The 22,087-nt window shown below is 46.5% G+C and overlaps 1 protein-coding gene across 2 annotated transcripts; it reads right to left on the bottom strand.

Moving 5' to 3' along the window:
* Positions 1 to 422: 422 nt before the first annotated feature.
* On the bottom strand, positions 423 to 16,465 carry LOC120397100 (verrucotoxin subunit beta-like). Of its 2 annotated transcripts, XM_039522589.1 has the most exons (4): positions 16,373 to 16,465; positions 13,105 to 13,231; positions 6,301 to 8,355; positions 423 to 1,923 (listed from the first exon to the last, which is right to left on the bottom strand). In XM_039522589.1, exons 2-4 carry the CDS (start codon positions 13,202 to 13,204, stop codon positions 1,163 to 1,165), a joined length of 2,916 nt encoding a protein of 971 aa, XP_039378523.1. In that variant the 5' UTR covers positions 13,205 to 13,231; positions 16,373 to 16,465; the 3' UTR covers positions 423 to 1,162. The 2 variants fall into 2 exon arrangements, with proteins under 2 accessions (XP_039378523.1, XP_039378524.1); XM_039522590.1 differs by lacking the exon at positions 13,105 to 13,231.
* Between the last annotated feature and the right edge of the window lie 5,622 nt (positions 16,466 to 22,087).

Below are 22,087 nucleotides of genomic sequence, written 5' to 3'. Positions count from 1 at the left end.
TAATGCTGTTTACTACAGTAGTGCCTAAGGGGAGAGTTGGAGCAAAGAACCAATCAGCACAGGACGTTGTTGGGTGCCTCTTTGTAATTCAAAACAGGAGGAGACGCTGCCATTAGTTACAATAGAGACACAAGGAGAAGCTTATAAGGAATGTATCCAACTTTGAAAATCATCTCAGATACATGTAGTGGGAAGAATATCACCAAGATAATTGCACTCAGTTCAATCAAGTGATAAAATATCGAGTGATAAAGTATGTCTGATTTGTAGGAATAAGTTTCAAAGGGGAAGGTGGCCCCAGCAAGGAATCCAAACTGGAATGTATTTCCAGAAGTTCCTGAACACCTTGTGGGATGTCGAGAAGGGATGTTGTATTGCCTTCAAAAATAAAAGTGACCCAGGCAAGGTACTGACAACTGAACTTTTTAGAAAGTGGGTCACAAAATGACTCCATGCTCACAGTAGACAAAAAAGATGCATCTAACCAGACTACTAATAGCAAAGGAAACCTGGAGAGAGAGAGGAAAAGTGGAAGCAGTCAACAGATCGGTGTCTTGGCTCTATTACACTAGACCCCTTACACTGGTTAAAGAGAAGCCATTTGCCTTAACTATGCCTGTATGTATGTGGACATAGTGAATCACAAGAGCTGGGAACTTGCTAATGTATCTGATAGTTTAAAAGACATTTCGACTACAAACATTAGGAATTAGTTTCATCCTCTGAGAGCTTTTGAGACACCTGTCTCTTGCTTTCTGTGCAGGTGCATTGGAACCTTTGTTATTGTTATTTGAACTATTCAGCTTTTGGATTGAGACAGAGCATTGGGCAACTCCTGTTACATCATTCAAAAATCTCTTCAACGTGTAGGATGTGGTTCCAGAATCTCATCCAGCTGCTGGGGAACCGAACACGGGTAGAATATCCAGAAGACTGACAGCTGTCAGTGTGCCGTGTGTAGACACAATACAAAGTCTTGTTTTCACATTGGCCATTGGGAACTTTTTTACAACAGATATTAGCTCAGCAACAGAGCTGTCAGCCTTCCTAGCCAGGGCAGTGAGCCATTGTCCAAGCCAAAGTCCTGGCTCTAACACTGCAATTGTATCACAAAGACGGCTCGACCAGAAGCTGAGGGGAGATCTGGGTAGGAATAAGGGCGTCAGCACATGACACAAGGGCTAGATTGATCTATTTCCTTCTCCAGTGTTTCCTGTAGGAGGGGGAAATCATATTTGTCTGGGGCCCAGCGGCTGATAAGGAAAACCTGGGGGGAAGTCTCCCCTTCTCCTTTCATCCATTTTATGTGGTCATCCCTGATCTCCTGCAGGGCTCTCTGCTCACTGAAGGATTTGCAGTGCCTAGCATTACACAGGTCTATATCCACTTTGGAGCGCACATAGTAATACTTCTTTCCCATCCCCCGAATCTCATTGGCGAGGATTTGGTGGCAGGATCTGAAGCGTATTGAGAACATGATGATGAATAAGTCATAGCGGTTGAAATTTAACCACTTCATATATGTATGTATGGGAAACCTAGCTGTCCCAAATCCTGGTACGTCCCATATTGTTACATTTGGGTGTTTAGGATGTTGATAAGCTGTTGGCTGCATTGTTGTTTCAGTTATCCCAGTTCTAGCAGCACCTTCATCACAATCATTGAGACCCCGGAAGGCATTTATAAAGCTCGATCTTCCTGAACCCATCTCACCCGTGACGGCAACATGAAGCCTGGTGATTGTCAATGATTTTACGTTCTGAAGTTTAACTATCACATCTGTGGAAATTCCTGCTGCAATAGTGGCCTGCAATTCTTTAACCTCCTTTTTGGAGAGTCCAGCAAATGTTCTATTGTCTGAAATTGCATCTTCAGCAGCCTTGGTAGCGCTTGGAACTGGCTCAGTCTGTCTTACATGCAAATCTTAGAAAAGGAAAAGAAATAGATCTATGAATATGCAACATGAAAACAACCTGTTCACATGGGAATCTGCAGCTTATTGCAGGGGAAAGGGTAATTTCAACATCATCACTTTAAGTTGAGCAAAGTTTTAATGGAGTTTAATAAAAGTTAAGTATCAGAGGGGTAGCCATGTTAGTCTGGATCTGTAAAAGCAGCAAAGAATCCTGTGGCACCTGATAGACTAACAGACGTTTTGCAGCATGAGCTTTCGTGGGTGAATACCCACTTCTTCAGATGCAAGTAGTGGAAATATTTTGGATGCTGCAAAACGTCTGTTAGGCTATAAGGTGCCACAGGATTCTTTGCTGCTAATAAAAGTTAACATCTAGACAAATGAACACCCAGTTTCCTTATAATTCCTAAATAACAGAAGCCACCAGGTCTTTGCCAAGATTCTCAAAAGTCCCTAGTCATTGTGGGTCCCCAACTTCACACACATTAAGGGGGACCATTTATCAGAGGGTGTGTGCTCAGCACTTCATGAAAATCAGGTCGCTTCAAGCTGGCATCCAAAATGGAAGGTACTTAATGCTCTTTTGAAAATCTCAGTCTTTGACACTAGTTATTGGACAAAGTTAACGAAAAGGGTGAGAAAAAAACTCAAAGCTAAAGTTCAGTTCGGAAGATCCCCCGTAGTGCATTGTATTTTCAGAACATTCACAGACGCGTTGCATTTCTCATCACCAGCTAAACAGCCCTTCAGAGGGGACCGGGGGGAGAATCTGGATGTGTGTGTCCAGACAGCCTCTCCCCTTCAACCCTTTCCCTGTGTCCCCTCCTCCCACTCAGAACTCTCTTCCAGTGATTTACGGCATTTCCCTGAAAGGCCAGGGGAAAACGGGCGGAGGGAGGAGGTGAAAGGAGTTAGAGAAGATAAAAGGGGAGGGAGAATATTGTTCAGAGCTGGTGAAAATCTCTGATGGCCAGGGAACAAACCTACCACTTCTTTTAGTCCCACTTTAAACTTTCATCTTTCCAGAATGAAGAAATGTCCTCCCACAGGTGTGTCCCCTGGCAGGTTTTATCTCACACTCACTCACTCTTCTGAAAGAAAGGATGGTGCTGAGGATAACCCACCGGGCTGTGACAGAGTTCTGGGTACAATTCCCAGCTCTGCCACAGACGGCCTGTGTGACACTGGGCAAGTCACTTAGGCTCAGATCCACAAAGGGACTTAGACCTTGTGATGCTAAGTGTTGCGGTGCCTAATGTTTAGACACCTAGAAAATCACTTGGATCCACAAAGCCTGAGCTAGGCGTCTAGATTCTCTGTACAATGCATGGGGAGAGAACGGCACCTAAGAATGAGATCCAAAAAACCTGTATGCTAGGCAGGGAGCCACCTGAGCTAGCCAATGGGAGATCCCAACAAAAGGGTTTTTTGCTATGCCCCGCCCCTCTCATGGAGATGGGCAGCACACTCCAGGCTGCAGGGAGACACTTATATCTACTAACAATTTACAGCTGGGAACCGCTCTCCTCGAGCCAGTTGGCTTAGACACCTGCGTAGTTTCTTGTGAGACTGAATTCACCGAGGCAGTGGGAGAACCAGGGTCCAGTCCCCCTGCTCCAATGACTCTTTAATTGTTTATCCAAAGATTAATCCCTTTGTGACGAAGTGGGGTTTTATTCATCTTGTCATGTTGCATGTGAGTCTTACTGTCCTATTCTAATACTGTGTGTGCCTCAGTTTCCCTGAGCACTGCACCAATGCCTAGGTGGTGGGGATAAGGGTGTGTGATTTTTGCTGAGGCCTATGACGTTACAGTCTATATGATTTTATAAAAATATGCTAATGGGTGAATATAATGTGCCTGGAATATGCTTCATGCAAAAGGTCTCTTGTAAGGTATCATTATAAAGCTTATAATCTACTGAGCGTGATCATCCTATTTGTTTAAATGTACCACTCTTGTATATGGGACTAGAAATATGAAATATAACTCTGAGGTCCTATTGTAGTTATGCAAAGTGTGGGCCATTAATGGTGGTTTGGAATCTTGATGGCTCCCATCAACCAGGACAATTGACGGTAGATGGCTCTGTTTGCAGGCAGCCTTCCTGTGAGTCCGGCTGGGAGGAATGAAGGCTTGGGGTCTTACAGTGGCATGTGATCATGTCACATGAACTGGAATCCATCTTTAACCTGGTGCTTTTCCATTGAGAGGAGGGATGGGAACCCAGAGGGACAAAGGATTCCCACCTTATGCAAAAGATCTATAAAGGGGTGGAACAGAACAAAGCGGGAGCCATGGTGAAGAATCCCCTAGCTACCACCTGAGCTGGGACAAGAGCTGTACCAGGGGAAAGAATTGTGCCCAGGCCTGGAAGGTGTCCAGTCTGGGAAAAAAAATTACTGAAGCATCTCTGAGGGTGAGATTATCTGTATTCAGTTTGATTAGACAGAGATTTGCGCATTTTCATTTTATTTTGCTTGGTGACTAACTTTGTTCTGTCTGTTAATACTTGGAACCACTTAAATCCTACTTGCTGTATTCAATAAAATCAATGTTTACTTATTAATTAACTCAGAGGATGTATTAATATCTGGGGGGATAAACAGCTGTGCATCTCTCTCTATCAGTGTTATAGAGGGCAAACATCTTATGAGTTTACCCTGTAAAAGCTTTATACAGGGTAAACCGGATTTATTTGGGTTTAGACCCCATTGGGAGTTGGGCATCTGAGCGTTAAAAACAGGAACACTCCTGTTAGCTGCTTTCAGTTAAGCCTGCAGCTTTGGGGCCAGTAATTCAGACCTGGGTCTGTGCTGGAGCAGACGGGCGTGTCTGGCTCAGCAGGACAGGGTGCTGGAGTCCTGAGCTGGCAGGGAAGGCAGGAGCAGAAGTAGTCTGGGCACATCAGGTGGCAGATCCCAGGGGGGTTCTGTGATTCAACCCGTCACAAGGCCCTCAGGGCAGGTGAGGCTGCCCAGCTGTCTGCACGTAGGTGAGGGCCGACCCCCTTCGTAACCTGAGATCCAGGAGGGGGATGCGCCCAAGTGACACCTTTTGCCCGAGGAGCAGGACAAAGACCAGAGGAGGAGCAACGGGCGTGTTGGAGGCCAGGCAGGGGGATCCAGGGCAATCTGCTGGGGAGGACTGTAAGAGGGGAGTCCAGGACATCTGGCCCAGGATCCCCCCAAGATGGACTCTGCTGAAAGTCACTGACTTCTGTGCTAACAAGTTCTGATCTACGCTGTGTTCCTGCTGACCAGTAAACCCTTCTGCTTTGCGTTGCTGGCTGAGGGGCACTGCTGACTGCGGAGCTGGGGTGCGGGGCTCTCTGGCTCCCCCACCAAGGGGTAGTGTGCAGTGTGAACAGGGATGCTGAATGCTCTGAGGTCAGACCAGGAAGGCCGAAGCCGAGCAGGCTCCTTGCGCTGGACAGCCCTGAGGGGAGTCGCGTTACCTGGAGTCCTGGCTGGCTTCATACAGAGCAGTTCCAGAGCATCGGGCCTGTGACTCCGTCACACCCTTCAACAGGAGAGTTTGAGAGACCCACCAACACACCCATCAGAACATCCCATAGCTCAGTGGTTCACACTCTCTCCTGAATAAAGTGTGGGAGACCCCAGTTTGCATCCCTGCTCCCAGCCTCAAGCAGAAGGGGGAATTGAATCCCAGTGAGTGCTTTAGCCACTGTGCTTAAAAATCACATGTGAGCATCACCACCTCCTCCTTCAGCTGGAATTGGAATGGGGCCCAATCCAGTTATCCTGCTGAGATCACGCCTGCCAGGTTGGGCCCTTCAAGGAAAGACAGGAGTTTATACACTGGTTTGTGGCTCATGCTGGGGCTTAGGCAGAGTAAGGCCAGAGGGCACATGCCCAGGAACAGAAACTCAGGTGTGTAGGGAAGTTTTACCCTGAAAATTTAAACACCTACAGGTTTCAGCAGTAGCCAAGCAAGGGTTTAGTGGGTTGCCGTGGTGCCTAAATCTGGGGTTTAGGCACCTAAGTGTCTTTGTAGATCTGAACCTTAATTTCTCTGGGGCTCAATTCTCCATCTGTAAAATGGGGATAATAATACTCCCTCTCTCCCAGCCCATGTCTGTCCTGTTTATGTAGGTTGTAAACTCTTCAGAACAGGGACTGTCTGCTACTATGTCTGTGTACTGTGCTAGCACCATGGAGCCCCAAGACTGACTGGGTCATGAGGACACCACTGCAATGCAAATAATAAACCACCATAAAAATAGGTTGATTCTGAAGTTACTTCTACACTCCGCAACTGAGCTCTCAGTCTCTCTCCAATGAGAAGTGTAGTTTTACCTGAATCAGCTGCCTCCAGGTCCTATACCTGAAGGAAGAATATGGAAACATATTTAAGTGTTTACCTGACTTTAGTGTTGAAATCAGAGTCTCCTCACTTGGGGCACCCACAGCTCCGTCCGCACACACAGCCGACACCCGGAATCTGTAGGGCGTCTCAGGCCTCAGGCCATCAACGTTACAAGATTCAGTTCTGTCTCCTGTCCTTCGTTCCAGCCATTTGCCTTTCCCCTCCTGACTCGTATCTCCTGCCTCTTCTTTATATTCCACCTTATACTCGCTTATACTGACTCCATCTCCAGTGACACTTGGACTCTGCCAGGTCAGAGTTACGGCAGATGAATCTACAGCAGTTGCTACAGGCTTCCCAGGGGGGCTGGTAGGGGAAAGGGTCTTCACAGGATCACTCACGTTGCTGCTCTCGCTGAGCCCTGGTTTGCTCACTGCAGCGTATCGGAACTGGTACTCGGTGTTTGCACGGAGCCCTGTCACTGTGAATGTTTCTTGTGTGTTATTTACAGTCACAGCCGCCCAGTTCTCCTGCCCTACAATTCTGTACTCTGCCCGATAGCCGGATATCTCAGCCCTGCCATAGGCTGCTGGGCTAAACGTGAGCTGCACATGGTCATGTCTGATTCCATCACACAGTAAAGGGAGAGGTTTTGATGGAAACTCAAAGTTGGTACTGACCACAACTCCATCTTCATACAGGTAAATGGAAGCTCCTGGATTGTCCTTGTCTGGAACAGAGGCCACAATGAACCGAGTTATCCCATTAGATTTATTGACACGAGCAAAGTAAGAGAAGGACTTTACGGCTTGTCGTGCTTTTCTTCTTATCTCTTCATCCTCAAACCACTGTTTGGATTTTGGTGTCTCACAGACAGAACTGGCTAATCCTGGAACATGAATGTTCTTCATAAATTGTCTCCGCAGCCAAAGGTTCAATTCTGATAAATACGATTCCTCATTGTGCAATGAAGTGAGTGCAAGACAGACAACACAATTATGCCTGTGGCTGAGAACTATACATTGTAGCTCACTCTTGGAGGATACAACTTCCACCTCCTCTAGCTCAGCCAGGTAGGAATTGATAAAATCCATTTCTTCCTGTTTATTCTCCAGAAATTCATTGAGTCTCTGGGTACTATATGGCGATTGCTCCTTGGTGGTTAAAATCTCCACCAGGGCCCCTTCCTCTGCTCCGCCTCCACGGATAGAGGGCAGGGTTCTAGCTAGCTCTTTTTGGAAGGTCTGTCTGTGCTGTTTACACAGATCTCTGAATTGCTGGATTTTCCTCTGGATCTCGGGGAAGGTTGTAGCCGTTCTGTCCTTCTCCATGTCGTTACACCAGATGTCGCACTCGGTCAGGTGCTCCATGGCACTTTGAGCATCATAAATCAGCACCGAGCTGATCTCACGCACTAGCTGAGCGGCTCTGGAATCCAGCTTGCTCAGCGGGTACAGCCAGACTCGCACCGGTACAGCGTTCTCACCAGCGACTCCAAGCCGCTTAGGGAGAGTGGAGTAAACTTCCATGGCATCTTGGTAAGTAACCGGATTGTTCTCCAGGGCAAAATCGCCATAAAATTTGCAACTGAATTTTTCAGCTTTTTCTTCTGCCTTGTTCCCCTTTTCCCCAGACACCTCTGCTCCTCCGGAAACCTTTGGGATCTTTTCCACCATCAGTTTCATTTCCCCCTCTATCTCTCGCACACTCTCTGATGAAGAAACTTCCCGATCAAACACGAAGAAAGCCTGAGCCCCGTACAGCACAGCTGTGACCACATGGGTGGCTGTGCCTTGGTCAAACACAGCAGGGTAAGAGACGTTCTCGGTCCCCAACTGGCTCATAGTCAGGTGCTCAAACCTGTTTGTCACTGAGTAGTGGAGAGCAACTCGAGCGTGATTTTTTGATTTCTTGGTATCATTTAAAAACGCTGCAGATCCACCTACTTCCACCATCCCCCCCAGGAGACTGGCCTTCAGGGATCCAGACAGACTGAGGGCTGAGGCCTTATCTTCAATGGAGTCAGATGCAATGATCTGGAATTCAGTATTGGGCTTTGGCATTGTCTCCACGTCTTTCTTAAGGGCCTCAATGCCCCATAAAGTGATACCTGAAAATTCCACACAAGCACATAGTCAGTCATCAATGCAGAGGATAAGAAATTGTTGCAATTTCATTTAATAAAGTTGCCTCCTATTAAAGAGACACCAGGAGAAAAAGAACACAGCACTGAGGGCTCAAATTAATGTGCCCTCTCATCTGACCCTCCACTTCAATCTCCATCTATCCACCTGGCTCTCTGTCTGATAATGCGCTAGCTTCGCTCTTACCTCATTCTCTCCTCCTCCATTCCCATCTGTCTCACTTCATCACAAGCTAGACTTTAAGCTCTTTGGGGCAGGAGCTGCCATTTTATACTGTGCATACAGACACTGACTAGTAATGAGGTCATGATCCTGGATTGGTGCCCATGGGGGATACTGCCACACAAACAGTAATAATTTAAGGCACTGATCACCATGGTCTCCATGTGCAAGTATAATATTGTATCAGGATTAGCAAGAGATTTGCAATGCCAGGTTCGGCGCCACACCAGTTTACAGAATAATAAGAACGTAAGAACGGCCATAGTGGGTCAGACCAAAGGTCCATCCAGCCCAGTGTCCTGTCTTCCGACAGTGCCAGGTGCCCCAGAGGGAATTAACAGAACAGGGAATCACCAAGTGACCCATCCCTTCGTCCATTCCCAGCTTCTGGCAAACAGTGGCTAGGGACCCCATTCCTGTCCATCCTGGCTAATAGCCACTGATGGACCTGTCCTCCATGAACTTGTCTAGTTCTTTTTTGAACCCTGTTCTAGTCTTCGCCTTCACAACATCCTCTGGCAAGGAGTTCCACAGGTTGACTGTGTGTTGTGTGAAAAAATACTTCCTTTTCTTTGTCTTAAGCCTGCTGCCTATTAATTTCATTTGGTGACCCTTAGTTTTTGTGTTATGAGAAAGTGAAAATAACACTTCCTTATTTACTTTCTCCACACGAATCATAATTTTATACACTTCAATCATATCCCCTCTTAGTCGTCTCTTTTCCAAGATGAAAAGTCCCAGCCTCTTTAATCTCTCCTCATATGAAAGCCGTTCCAGACCCCTAATCATTTTTGTTGCCCTTTTCTCAACCTTTTTCAAGTCCAATATATCTGTTCTGAGATGGGGTGACCACATCTGCACACAGTATTCAAGATGTGGTCGTACCATGGATTTATATAGAGGCAATATGTTATTTTCTGTATTATTATCTATCCCTTTCTTAATGATTCCCAATGTTCTGTTCACTTTTTTGACTGCCGCTGCACATTGAGTGGATATTTTCTGAGAACTATCCACAATGACTCCAAGATCTCTTTCTTGAGTGGTAACAACTAATTTAGACCCCATCATTTCATATGTATAGTTGGGATTATGTTTTCCAATGTGCATTTCTTTACAATTATCAATATTGAATTTCATCTGCCATTTTGTTGCCCAGTCACCCAGTTTTGTAAGATCCTTTTGTAACTCTCGCAGTCTGATTTGGGCTTAACTATCTTGAGTAGTTTTGTATCATCTGCAAATTTTGCCACCTCACTGTTTACCCCTTTTTCCAGATCATTTATGAATATTTTGAACAGCACTGGTCCCAGTACAACCCCTGAGGGACACCACTATTTACCTCACTCCATTCTGAAAAATGACCATTTGTTTCCACCGTTTGTTTCCTATCTTTTAACCAGTTACCATTTATCTCAGGGGAACTGGGATGGTGGCTGGGATGATTTAGTTGGGAATTGGTCCTGCTTTGAGCAGGGGGTTGGACTAGATACCTCCTGAGGTCCCTTCCAACCCTGCTATTCTATGATTTATCTGTAAAGGGTTAAAAGACGTGAGTGGGCACCAGGCCAGGAGAGCCAATGGGAAGGCTAGAACTTTTTAAAATTGAAACAAGACTCCCCTTTTGTCTGTCTGCGGTTGTTCTCCAGGAGAGACGGAACAGGGCAGAACTCTGCTGTAAGAAGCTTGGGGCCAGGTATGAAAAAATCATCAGGATCATACCTAGAAGCTACTCATTTAAAACCCCAGATATATAAGTAGATAAGGAAATGTCTAGGAAGACGCAATTAGGTTTATCTCTTTTTATTTCTTAATGGCTTGTGGGCTCCTCTGTGCTAACCCCAGGTGCTTTTGTTTTGCTTGTAACCTTTAAGCTGGACCTTAAGAAAGATATTTTTGTTCCTTAATTCTTCTATTTGCTCTTTTAAAATCTAGCAACAGCCTGAGTTCCCAGATGTATTTTCTTTCTTTTGTTTTTAATAGAATTTACCTTTTTTAAGAACAGGATTGGATTTTTGTGTCCTAAGAGGTTTGTGCACATGTTGTTCAATTAGCTGGTGGCAACAGCTGATTTCCTTTGTGTTTTTTTCTCAGCTCTTCCCCGGTGGGGGGGGGAAGGGAGTGAAAAGGCTTGAGGGTACCCCACAGGGAGGAATTCCCAGGTGCACCTTCCTGGGTCCTCAAAGGGGTTTTGCACTTGGATGGTGGCAGCGTTTACCCATCTACGGTCAGAGAGAAGCTGTAACCTTGGGAGTTTAATACAAGTCTGGAGTGGCCAGTATTAATTTTTAGAATCCTTGCGGGCCCCCACCTTCTGCACTCAAAGTGCCAGAGTGGGGAATCCACCTTGACATCCTATTTCTGAAATTAAATGCTACAGTGTTGGGCTGCTGTGGTGCTCCCCATCCTGCTCCCCCCCAAAGATGTTAAATTTTATTACGTTATGGTCACTATTACCAAGTAGTCCAGCTATATTCACCTCTTGGACCAAAACTTCTGCTTCACTTAGGACTAAATCAAGAATTGCCTCTCCTCTGGGGGGTTCCAGGACCAGCTGCTCCAAGAAGCAGTCATTTAAGGTGTCAAGAAACTTTATCTCTGCATTCCGTCCCGAGATGACATGGACCCAGTCACTATGGGGATAGTTGAAATCCCCCCATTATTATTGAGTTTTTTATTTTAATAGCCTCTCTAATGTCCCTGAGCATTTCACAGTCACTATCACCATCCTGGTCAGGTGGTCGGTAATATATCCCTACCGCTGTATTCTTATTATTCCAGCATGGAATTTCTGTCCATAGCGATTCTATGTTACAGTTTGGTTTGGTTTAAGATTTTTACTTCATTTGACTCAATGCTTTCTTTCAAATATCGTGCCACTCCCCCACCACTATGACCTGTTCTGTCCTTCCAATATATTTTGTACCCTGGTATTACTGTGTCCCACTGATTATCCTCATTCCACTCATTATCCTCATTTCTGTGATGCCTAGTATATCCATATCCTCATTTAATATGAGGCACTCTAGTTCAGTGGTCTCCAAACATTTTTGATCGCACACCCCATCAGTAAAAAATTTTTGAGCACGCACCCCCTGCCGCTCTGCAGGGCCGGCTCTACCATTTTTGCTGCCCCAAGCCAAAAAAAAAAAAAAGCCGCTCAGACTCCCGCCCGAACTGCCAAAGCAAAACAACAACAAACAAAAGCCGCCCGAACTGCTGAAGTGGCGCTGCTCCAGCCGCGTTCCTCCTGCTACACACCCCGAAGGATCCTCTTGCTCACCCCACCTTGGAGACCACTGCTCTAGTTCACCCATCTTATTATTTAGACTTCTAGCATTGGTATGTAATCACGTGTAAAAAAAATCATTTTTAGCTGTCTGCCATTATGTGAGATAATTGAATTGGGACTCTTTTCCATTTGACTGTTTCTCATCAGCTCCTACCTGTGTTTTATCATCTTCCATCTTCCCCTCCTTACTACGTATTGAGACCCTGCAGCTCTGCCTGTCTAATTAGCCCTGCGCATGCTACTGTGGAGGTCCTGGACTTCAGTCGCTTACCTAGCAGCCTAAATTTGGCCTTCAGGACCTCTCTCCTGTCCTTCCCTATGTCGCTGGTACCTACATGTACCGCAACCACCAGCTTCTCCCCAGCACTACACATCAGTCTGTCTAGATGTCTCGAGAGATCCGCAACTTTCACACCAGGCAGGCAAGTCACCACACGGTTCTCCCAGTCATCACAAACCCAGCTATCTACGTTCCTAATGATAAATCCTCATTACTATTACCTGTCTCTTCCTAATAACTGGAATTCTCTACCCTGGAGAGAGATCCTCAGGGCGAGAGGACACCACAACATCATGTGGTAGGAGGGTCCCAACTATGGGATCGTTTCCCTCTGCTCCAGTTGGATGGTCTCCTTCCCTGAGGCTTTCATCCTCCTCAACAGCACAGAGGCTGTCAGACCGGGGGTGGGACCGTTCTACTGTTTACTGGAAAGTCTCATCTATGTACCTCTCTGTCTTCTTTAGCTCCTCCTGCTCAGCCACTCTGGTCTCCAGAGTCCGCACATGGTCTCTGAGGGCCAGGAGCTCCTTGCACCAAATGCACACATACGCCACCTGTCCACAGGACAGGTAATCAGACATGCTGCAAGGGAGGAGAAATTGCAACTACAGAACCAGTTTCTCCTCCCTTGGTTTTCATACCTCAGCTGCTAGAAGAGGCCCTCATCCTCCCTGATTGAACTAACCTCGTTATCTCTAGCCTGCTTCTTGCTTGCATATATATACCTGCCCCTGGAAATTTCCACTACTTGCATCCAACGAAGTGGGTAGGGTATCCACCCACGAAAGCTCATGCTCCAAAATGTCTGTTAGTCTATAAGGTGCCACAGGATTCTTTGCTGCTTTTACAGATCCAGACTAACACGGCTGCCCCTCTGATACTAAACAAATACAAGTGTGTTTGGTGCAGCGCTAAGCGTACCTGGTATGAGAGTGTCACTGCGGCAGTCGTACAGCATCCCCAGCCGGAGAGGGCGGCCCAGGGCTGGCATCTCAATTGTTGAAGCTCCAGGGTAAGCCATGGTGGTAGGCGAGAGGCCAATCCAGCCCTAAAAAACACCAGCAGCACAGTTACACAGACAATGTGACCTCTGATTCATAATCGCCCTATTTGGCTTTTGTCCCCTATGAGTTTCTGCTGGATACTGTTACATGTTGGGTTCTACCTTGTTGCTATGGGTCAGGTGTAACCACCACTTTGTATTCAGGGTAAATGTAAAAAAGCCATGTAATCGGTGGCTGAAACAGCAGCAGTAGCGCCCAAAACACAGGCACATGGAAAAGCTTGAGCAGAAGCTGACCCAGGTGGCCCAAGCTGAACCACAGAGACAGACAGAAGCAGCCCAAAAGCGAAGCAGACAGTGACAGAAGTGCTGGTAATGTGGTCCTGAGAGAAAGCGAAGAGAGAGAGATTTTTGGGCACAGAGGGCTGGCTGGAAAGGGGATTGGAACTGCAAGAAACTGTCTCCTGTGTTGGATTCCTACTGTGTTCAGGGAAACAGGACTTAAGAACATAAGAACGACCATACTAGGTCAGACCAAAGGTCCATCTAGCCCAGTATCCCAACAGTGGCCAGTGCCAGGTGCCCCAGAGGGAATGAACAGAACAGGGAATCACCAGGTGATCCATCCCCATCGCCCATTCTTTGTAAATAAATAAGACGGCATCAAAGAATATACCTGGCTCTGTGACATTCCCTAGGTGCAATCTGAACTGCTGGGCTGCTGTGTCCCCTTAGCACTACAACTGGGGTGCTTGAGCAGCAAACCCCCCCAGGCCTCTGCTCACGCACAGCCACTAGCCTGCAAAGTCACTCCCAGCTGACTACAGGAGTGCTATGCCCAGCCATTCATGAATTATATACAGGGCGACACCTGCATACCACCAGCCCCAGCCTCGCCCCCCAGAAATGTGTGTCTTGTGTCCTCAGGATTCTACTGAGCAGTATAAGCGCATGGACAGTCTGACATTCCAACGATGGGTAATGTTTGTGCACCAGCCTCTGTTAACCCAAGTAGAAGTTTCCTAAACACTTCAAAGACACCCACTGGTTTAGATAAAACAATACAATAAATTTATTCATTAGAAAAAGATAGAGCTTAAGTGACTGTAAGTGATGAGGCATAAAGGTCAGAACTGGTTACAAAAGAAATAAAAAGCTAGAACTACAAATTAATTCCTAAATCTTACCAAGGCTGATAGTTCTAAAAGCAAAATAGGCTGTCTGACCATTAGCTGTCATACACTTCACAGGTTCTATCTTCTTCCAGCCTGGGACCACTCCCCTTGGTTCAGTGTCCTTAGATATTCATTGTTGTCATGAGCAGAAAGAAGAGAGGTGGAGAGGAGGAGGAGTGCCTGGGGACATTCCCACCCGCCTTCCTATCCTCCAACCCTTTGTGCTAGAAAAATCCTTGCTGGGTAAAGGGGTCAGGCAGTTCCACTGTATACATGAGCTGAAGCTGTCCTTCAGCTGAATTGCAAATACCTTCCCCCCTGCTGGTGAATGTCCGATTATATCGGTAATGGCTCTGTAGCACCTTTCTGGCATGCAAGTGTGCCTTTGTCTCTGAGAAACTGGCTTTTTGGCAGTACCCAGAAATACAACATAATTCAGTAATAACCATACTGTAAAATCTCATAGTTTTAAGTGCAGTGTTGTTACACACATAGTAACAGGACAATGATGTTCAGCAGATTATGGGATTTCAAAAGATACCGCATAAGGCATACTTTGTACAAAATATAACATATAAAAGTGGTGAACATGGGGTACAGGGTGTCACATGAGGTACAGAGTGTCACAGGCTCTATCATCAATCTTTCTTCTTAGCTAGAACAACACACAAAAACCAAAATCTGGCTAACCACTTTGATCAAAAGTTCATCCTGGCTGGAAAACAGAAGGTTTATTCCCTATTCAGCAAATAATTGTACTGAGGCAGCTGCACAATATCTCCCTCGTGGGAAGGTGATTTATTTATTTATTTATTTTTCTATTTAAAGAACACCTTAGTAACATGTCATAGAACAAACGTACTGAACAAAGTCTAAAAGAGTATAACTTACATGGGTGACAAGAGCAAGAGATCCTCCAGACCATGAATTCTATGTGGGAGAGTCATATGAGGGGAATTCAAATAGTATTTAGCCAATCAGAACATGGACTTAACAGTTACAAGAGTCTAAAGGTATCAGTGGGGCAGCGGAGCTTTCTGTTCAGCGGGGAAGAAGCTCCAGTCTGGCAGGAAAGGGCTGTGGGATTCTAGCCCTGAAGGGGATCAGGAGTTTCTGGTCTGTAAGGAATGGGAGGCAAGTTCTTGCCCAACAAGGAAGGTGTTTGGGGTTAATCCAGTGGGTGCAGGTTTCCAGCAGGAGATGGGGCATTTCCAATCTAATGGAGACTTGGGATTAGGTTCCAGCCTGGAGACAGAAGTTGATTCCAGACTAGTAGTGGGGGAGTGAGCCCTGGTCAGGTGGAAGAGGATTGTGGCTGCAGCTACAGGGCAGCTTATTTTAATAGCTTTGGAACATGACATTCAGGATAAATCAAAAAACTTTGTACAAAGAAAGAATCTCTGAGCTAAATACTCAGCAAAAATGGAGCCATCCTCATTCATAAATAGAAACCAGGTAGGGGAAAAACTGAACAAACATTTAACTGAAGACACAACAAAGCCAATGGGCTGGAGTAAACAATATTCTTAATGCAGAGGAGGAGACACAGACACCTGACTCGCTTCTCTAATCAGGACACAAAGTCCTAATGAACCTGGCTCAGTCCAAACCCCCAAGGGCATGAGAATGTTCAGCAGACACAGAAATAGCAGCAAGTGAAATGGATTCTTAATCATACTGCTGGCCACAGAAATCCAGGCCCTTCCACACCCAGAAACTTCCAGCCATCGGACACTAAATACACACGCTCTGGCTCAGTTAAATAATATAATTTTCACAGTGGAGAGAAAAGGCAATTTAGCAGCATCCAACACTTATCCCACAGATTTCTGTTCACAATTCAGACCCCAGCAGCTGGCTCCCACCCCTGAGGCCCCTATAAAACAGGCCAGTCCCAGGCTCACAGGCTCAGGCACATTCCTGGAGGCCAGAAAAGGAGGAAACAAAGAATTCTGGCGTTTGTACAAACCAATATAATTCAGTTCTGACAAGATATTTGCCGCGGTCCTACCTGGTGGACAGATTCCCTGGCTCTAACAGGCAGGAGAGTTCAGAAAACTTCAGTGCTTTCTCCAAGGGCTTCACACAGAATCTCCTCAGAGAAGGAAATGAGCAAACCTGAAAGTGAAACCATCACCCTGAATTGCTGAGTTTCTCAGAATACACTCAGCCACAGACACTCCCATCGCACTGGGTGCAGGGATGTAGAAGCTCCTGAGATAAAAATTCTGTTTGAAGGGGCCCAAATCACAAGATCACCAATAAGCTAGAAGGGTCACACTCCCAAGCCCCAATCAGGAAAAGGAGAGTCACTGCAGTGTTGGGGGATATCAAGAGATTACAAAGTCGGATAAAACGGTGATAATGGGAGACTTCAGTTGCCAGCACATAGAATCATAGATTCAGGGTTGGAAGGGACCTCAGGAGGTCACCTAGTCCAACCCCCTGCTCAAAGCAGGACCAAACCCAACTAAATCATCCCAGCCAGGGCTCTGTCAAGCCTGACCTTAAAAACCTCTAAGGAAGGAGATTCCACCACCTCCCTAGGGAACCCATTCCAGTGCTTCACCACCCTCCTAGTGAAATAGTGTTTCCTAATATCCAACCTAAACCTCCCCCACTGCAACTTGAGACCATTACTCCTTGTTCTGTCATCTGGTACCATTGAGAACAGTCTAGATCCATCCTCTTTGGAACCCCCTTTCAGGTAGTTGAAAGCAGCTATCAAATCCCCCCTCATTCTTCTCTTCTGCAGGCTAAACAATCCCAGTTCCCTCAGCCTCTCCTCATAAGTCATGTGCTCCAGCCCCCTAATCATTGTTGTTGCCCCTCGCTGGATTCTTTCCAATTTTTCCACATCCTTCTTGTAGTGATTTTTCCTCCTGCTGATAATAGCCCATTCTAATTGAATTGTCTCGTTAGAATTGGTAAGACAACCCCCATCTTTTCGTGTACTCTGTGTGAGTGTGTGTATATATATATATATATATATATATATATATATATATATATTTATATATATATATATATATTCCTACTGTATTTTCCACTCCAAGAATCTGATGAAGTGGGTTTTAGCTCACAAAAGCTTACGCCCAAATAAATGTGGTAGTCTCTAAGAACAGGAGTACTTGTGACACCTTAGAGACTAAAATTTATTTCAGCATAAACTTTCGTGGACTACAGCCCACTTCATTGGATACATAGAATGGAACATATAGTAAGGAGATATATATACACATACAGAGAACTTGAAAAGGTGGGAGTAGCCCTACCAACTCTAAGAGGCTAATTAATTAAGATGAGCAATTATCAGCAGGAGAAAAAAATCTTTTGTAGTGATAATCAAGATGACCCATTTCAGACAGTTTGACAAGAAGGTGTAAGGACACTTAACAAGGGGAAATAGATTCAATGTGTGTAATGGCTCAGCCATTCCCAGTCTTTATTCAAGGCTAGATTGATGGTATCTGTTATTAGTTGCTACCGGTGTGTAGCTCTGCTCTTGTTCGATGATGATAACAGTCGGCTGCATGCGCTGCTTCCCCAGCTCTGCGCAGATCACTGACACAGCAAACCCCGAGAGAACCCCCAAAACCACAGACTCTAGTAAGGTACGAAGGAACCCGAGCCAGGTTTATGGTCAAACGAAGCACAGTAATAGTTTCCCATAGACTCCACAGGACATACTATGAGTTTGTGCCCCCTGGCAATGGACCGGCTCAGTCAGTGGCGGGACTTCCCACTGCCCCCTAGGCTGGACAAAGACGCGCACTCTGGGACCTACTTTTATACAGTTACAGGACAGATCACTCAGCCCTCCTGACGTATTGAGGTACAGCCCCTTGGCTCATTAGGGGCTGTCTCCCCTTTGATCATGTTGTTCCAGACAAACAGATCTGTCCATCGTGCTGTCCTGTCTTTAAGATGCACCTGCCTGTTCCTTTTTATGTCTATGGAGTGCCCTTGTATCGGGCTGTCCAGGTGCCATCTTGGCACAAGTTCCTCTTATTAGCCCTTATGTGTGGATGCACTTGCGTCTAACAACCCTTTTCTTGCCAACTTCTGTGAGTGGGGCCTGCCTCTGGCTCACAGCCCAGCTTTTGCTTAGCAGTGTCTGGAAGTATTTTTGGTTCAGGCTTCAGGCCTCAGACTAGGCCTGACACAAGAGTTTATATTTCAGGGCCTCATCTTACTACAGTATCTAATTTGCATATCAATTCAAGTTTAGCAGTTTCTCATTGGAGTCTGTTTTTGAAGCTTTTCTGTTGCAAGATTGCCACCTTTAAGTCTGTTACTGAGTCTCTAAGGTACTGCTCGGAGACACAGGGTGTTCAGTAGTAACGAATACTAATTCTGCACTATGGAGACATTAGGCCAGATCCTCAGTTGGTGTAAATCTATCAAGTCAATGGAATTTTGCTCATATGTATCAGCTGAGGATCTGGCTGATTGTGTACTCCAGTGGATCTAGGGCAGTGCTGAAGGACTGGAGGGACGGTATAATAAACTCTGTGGGTTTCAGTGTAGCCAACTCTCATGGTTTTATTGCAAGTCTCATAGTACTGGATGCTTTTCTTATAAGCCCCAGCTCCGGGAGTCTTGTTAACATACGAATTTCAGCTAGTGCTCATGGCTTTGCAGGAAAGCTTGGACACATCATCCATCTGCCTCTGAGGCTACGTCTACACAGCCCGCGGCAGCAACTCTCAGCGCCTGGGCAGACTCAGGCTTGAGTTACAGCCCTGAAATCAATTGCAGAGACATTCGAGCTGGAGCTTGGGCTCTGAAGCCCTTCCCCTACCCTAGGCTCCAGAGCTGCTGTAGCGCCAGTCCTGTGAGTCCGAGCTGTCGACCTGGGGTCTGCAATTCACTGCCGCGGGCTGCCCCTCCCGGTGTAGACGCACCCTTAGAGACTCATAAACCCGGCGGCAAATAAAAGAACCAGCCGTTTGTGGGTGTGAATTTCCAGGATTTTTAAGGCAATCGTCTCCTTTGGAGGCCCTGGCTCGTGCGTTTTGAACACTCGGGGTTTGTGACACGGGGGTTTGTACTTTCTGGGATCTCAGCAGGCAGCACGGTGTCCTCTCCATTTCACTTACCGACAGGCCACGGGAGCAGTGACTGGCTCACCACACTGCAGGAACCGGCCCGTTTTGGCCAAACACTTTACATTCACTTTTATCAGACCAGCCTAATAACAAGCCCCCCAGCCACTCTCTCTCCAGCTGACCTGCTCATTTCAGAGTGTCGGCAGCCAAGTCTGATTATAGGAGGCAGGGAGGCTGCAGCCCTGACCAGCTGGAACCCGTTTCAGTGAGACAGGCAGCCGCACTGTCTGGGGTTTAATTTTTAATCCCTTATTTTAAGAAGCCTCCTCAGTGCACAGGGCCATGACCTGCCATTGGGCCGGGAATCTCAGACTCCATCGACACCAGCTGTGGATCTGGCCCCGAGCATCCAGCACGATACGTCTGTGTTATACCAGTGCAATACACTCTGATCGGCCTGAGCCGAGGAAATGAAACCAGAAATCCCAACCATGCTCTGCACCAGTAAATCCTTCCAGGAAGGACTACAACTCCCAGGAATACCCTGCGAGAGCCCAGCTCTCACAACAGAGCAGGCTGGGCGAATTAAACACAGCAACAAGGGAGACCAGAACCCCGTCCTTCCCCCCAGCAAAGCCTCTCTAGATTATGCTCTAAATCTAGCACCTATTTGCTTTCCAAGCAGGAATTAATCACCCCCTCCCCCAGCTCAGCTGCGTTTCTATTTGCTGTGCTGCTTCCCCTGTTACTTTACTGAGCTGAGCACAAGCTGGGCTCTGAGGCTGAGTGTGCAGCCATGATGAGATGCAATGAGAGCAGAGAGCAAGCAGGCCTGGGGAATGCCAAGAGAACTGAACCCTGTGAGAGAGTGGTCTGGAGCCTTCGTTACTTTCCATTTCTCTGCTGAGAAACCCAGTCTGGCCAGAGGAAGAAGCAAGGAAACACCTGGAGAGGTTTCTGCTCAGGTAGGAACCTTACAGAGATCTTGGGGCTAATCCAGCTTTCATTCAAATCAATGGGAGTCTTGCTGTGGCTGTTGTTAGGAGCAGGACCGAGCATCGGTAGCTTAACCACATCCAAATGTAGTAAAATCTCTGCATGGCAAATCAGTGCAGCAAAGAGACATTTGGTTAAGCTTTTGCTGCCCATGTGATGACTAATAACTAGTTGGGATCAGACTGTGGGCTCAGTTATGTCGGGCAAACTTGGAGTAAGTCCCCTGCCCTGCTTTCAGAAGAAATAGCCCAATTCGCACCAGCAGCACTGAGACCACACCGTGGCCCTTGCTAGTTTTAGAGAATTTAGAAGCTGTAAAACAAAGTGATGAGTCAGATCCTGCTCTTGTTTACGCCCATGTAAATGGGGACTAACTCCACTGATGTCCATGGGGTTACTCTAGGTTTACAAGCGTGGAATTCAGAGCAGAGTTTGTTATGGCTTCAGCTCTGGAGAGGCACTGCGCACCCACAACACCCACTGAATTCAGTGCAGGTCCTGAGCCCCTCTGTGAGCTTGGCCCAGGATTAGCAATCAGAGGGTCTGATTCACCTCTCACTTCCCGCAGTGCAAATACGGAGCAGCGCCACTGACCTCACTGCTGTAAAACGGGTCTAAGTGACTGGAAAAGCCGGGCCGAGAATTTTTGCAAGGGTCAGAGACATTCTCGCTGAACAGCTCTGCCCAGCGAAGGGAGCTGGCAGACACTAACGGTGCTGCCCTTTGGTATCTGTCTGACAATTATTCTGTTTTATTGTATTGCTAAGGGGCTTGGGCTGCGAACACATCAATTTAATGACAGCTTCAATTCTTCTAGTAAGAGGAACAATACTTTCTGCCCCTGTTACCCCCAGGGAGATTATTCAAGAAAAAGCCCAGGTGGAAAATTAAGTGTATAGTTCACTTTACGGTGAAATGATTTAGAATAAAAGTCTGGCCTTAATTCCCCCCCTTTGCTGTAAAAACAAAAATAACCGGAATAGCAGCTACATCTCCCCACGCTGAAAGAGGGGCTCTGCTGACAGCGAGACCCCTTTGTGGTGGTGTCAGAGCCGCACTGGGGTCTCAGCTGATGGTGTGTAACAGCACAGATGGCTGGACACTTTCCTAATGGGACCAATCCTGTAGTGCTACAGGCAAAACTCCATTTGAAACTGCTAATATATGATGCAAGAAGCTCAAGCTTGTATTCCCAGGGTCCCCCCCCATTGACTTTCATTCTGGGCAAGCAGCAGTTGCAAAACTAGGCTCAAATTATTCTGATTTCATTCTCACTCACTTCAGCAGTGGAAGGTCTCATGTTTTCAGGCTTATGAATATATATATATATGTATGTGCTTCATGTCGGGACAGCAGCATTGCCATCACAGTAACCTCCAGAATTTCTTTCTTCTCCAGTACCTGAAGAATCCTTGAACAAACAGAAGCAGCATCATACAAAATACATTGAACTGCAGGGAACAGCCTCAGAAAGACATGATGAGGATGGTTTCTACGGCTGTGATAATGGGCCAAGCTGCAGGACCTGGTGAAATTTGAAACCAAAGAGGAACCTAGGAGAGAAATCCACTCCTAGGGAAAGGAGACCCAGCACCCTTGCCGATATTAGACTATGGAGACTATGTGATGTGGGGAGAGACTCCCAGAGCAGAATCTTCCTAATGCAGCTCCCGCTAGAC

This window comes from Mauremys reevesii, linkage group 2 (assembly GCF_016161935.1).
Source record: "Mauremys reevesii isolate NIE-2019 linkage group 2, ASM1616193v1, whole genome shotgun sequence".
NCBI lineage: Eukaryota > Metazoa > Chordata > Testudines > Geoemydidae > Mauremys > Mauremys reevesii.
This window is presented reverse-complemented; position numbering and strand designations above follow the sequence as displayed.

Coding starts and splice junctions, on each gene's coding strand:
- LOC120397100 (XM_039522589.1), bottom strand. CDS start 13,204: ATGGCTTACCCTGGAGCTTCAACAATTGAGATGCCAGCCCTGGGCCGC. Junction 8,356..13,104: donor CAGTGACACTCTCATACCAG/GTACGCTTAGCG, acceptor TGGAATTTTCAG/GTATCACTTTATGGGGCATT. Junction 1,924..6,300: donor GATTTCAACACTAAAGTCAG/GTAAACACTTAA, acceptor TCCTTTTCTAAG/ATTTGCATGTAAGACAGACT.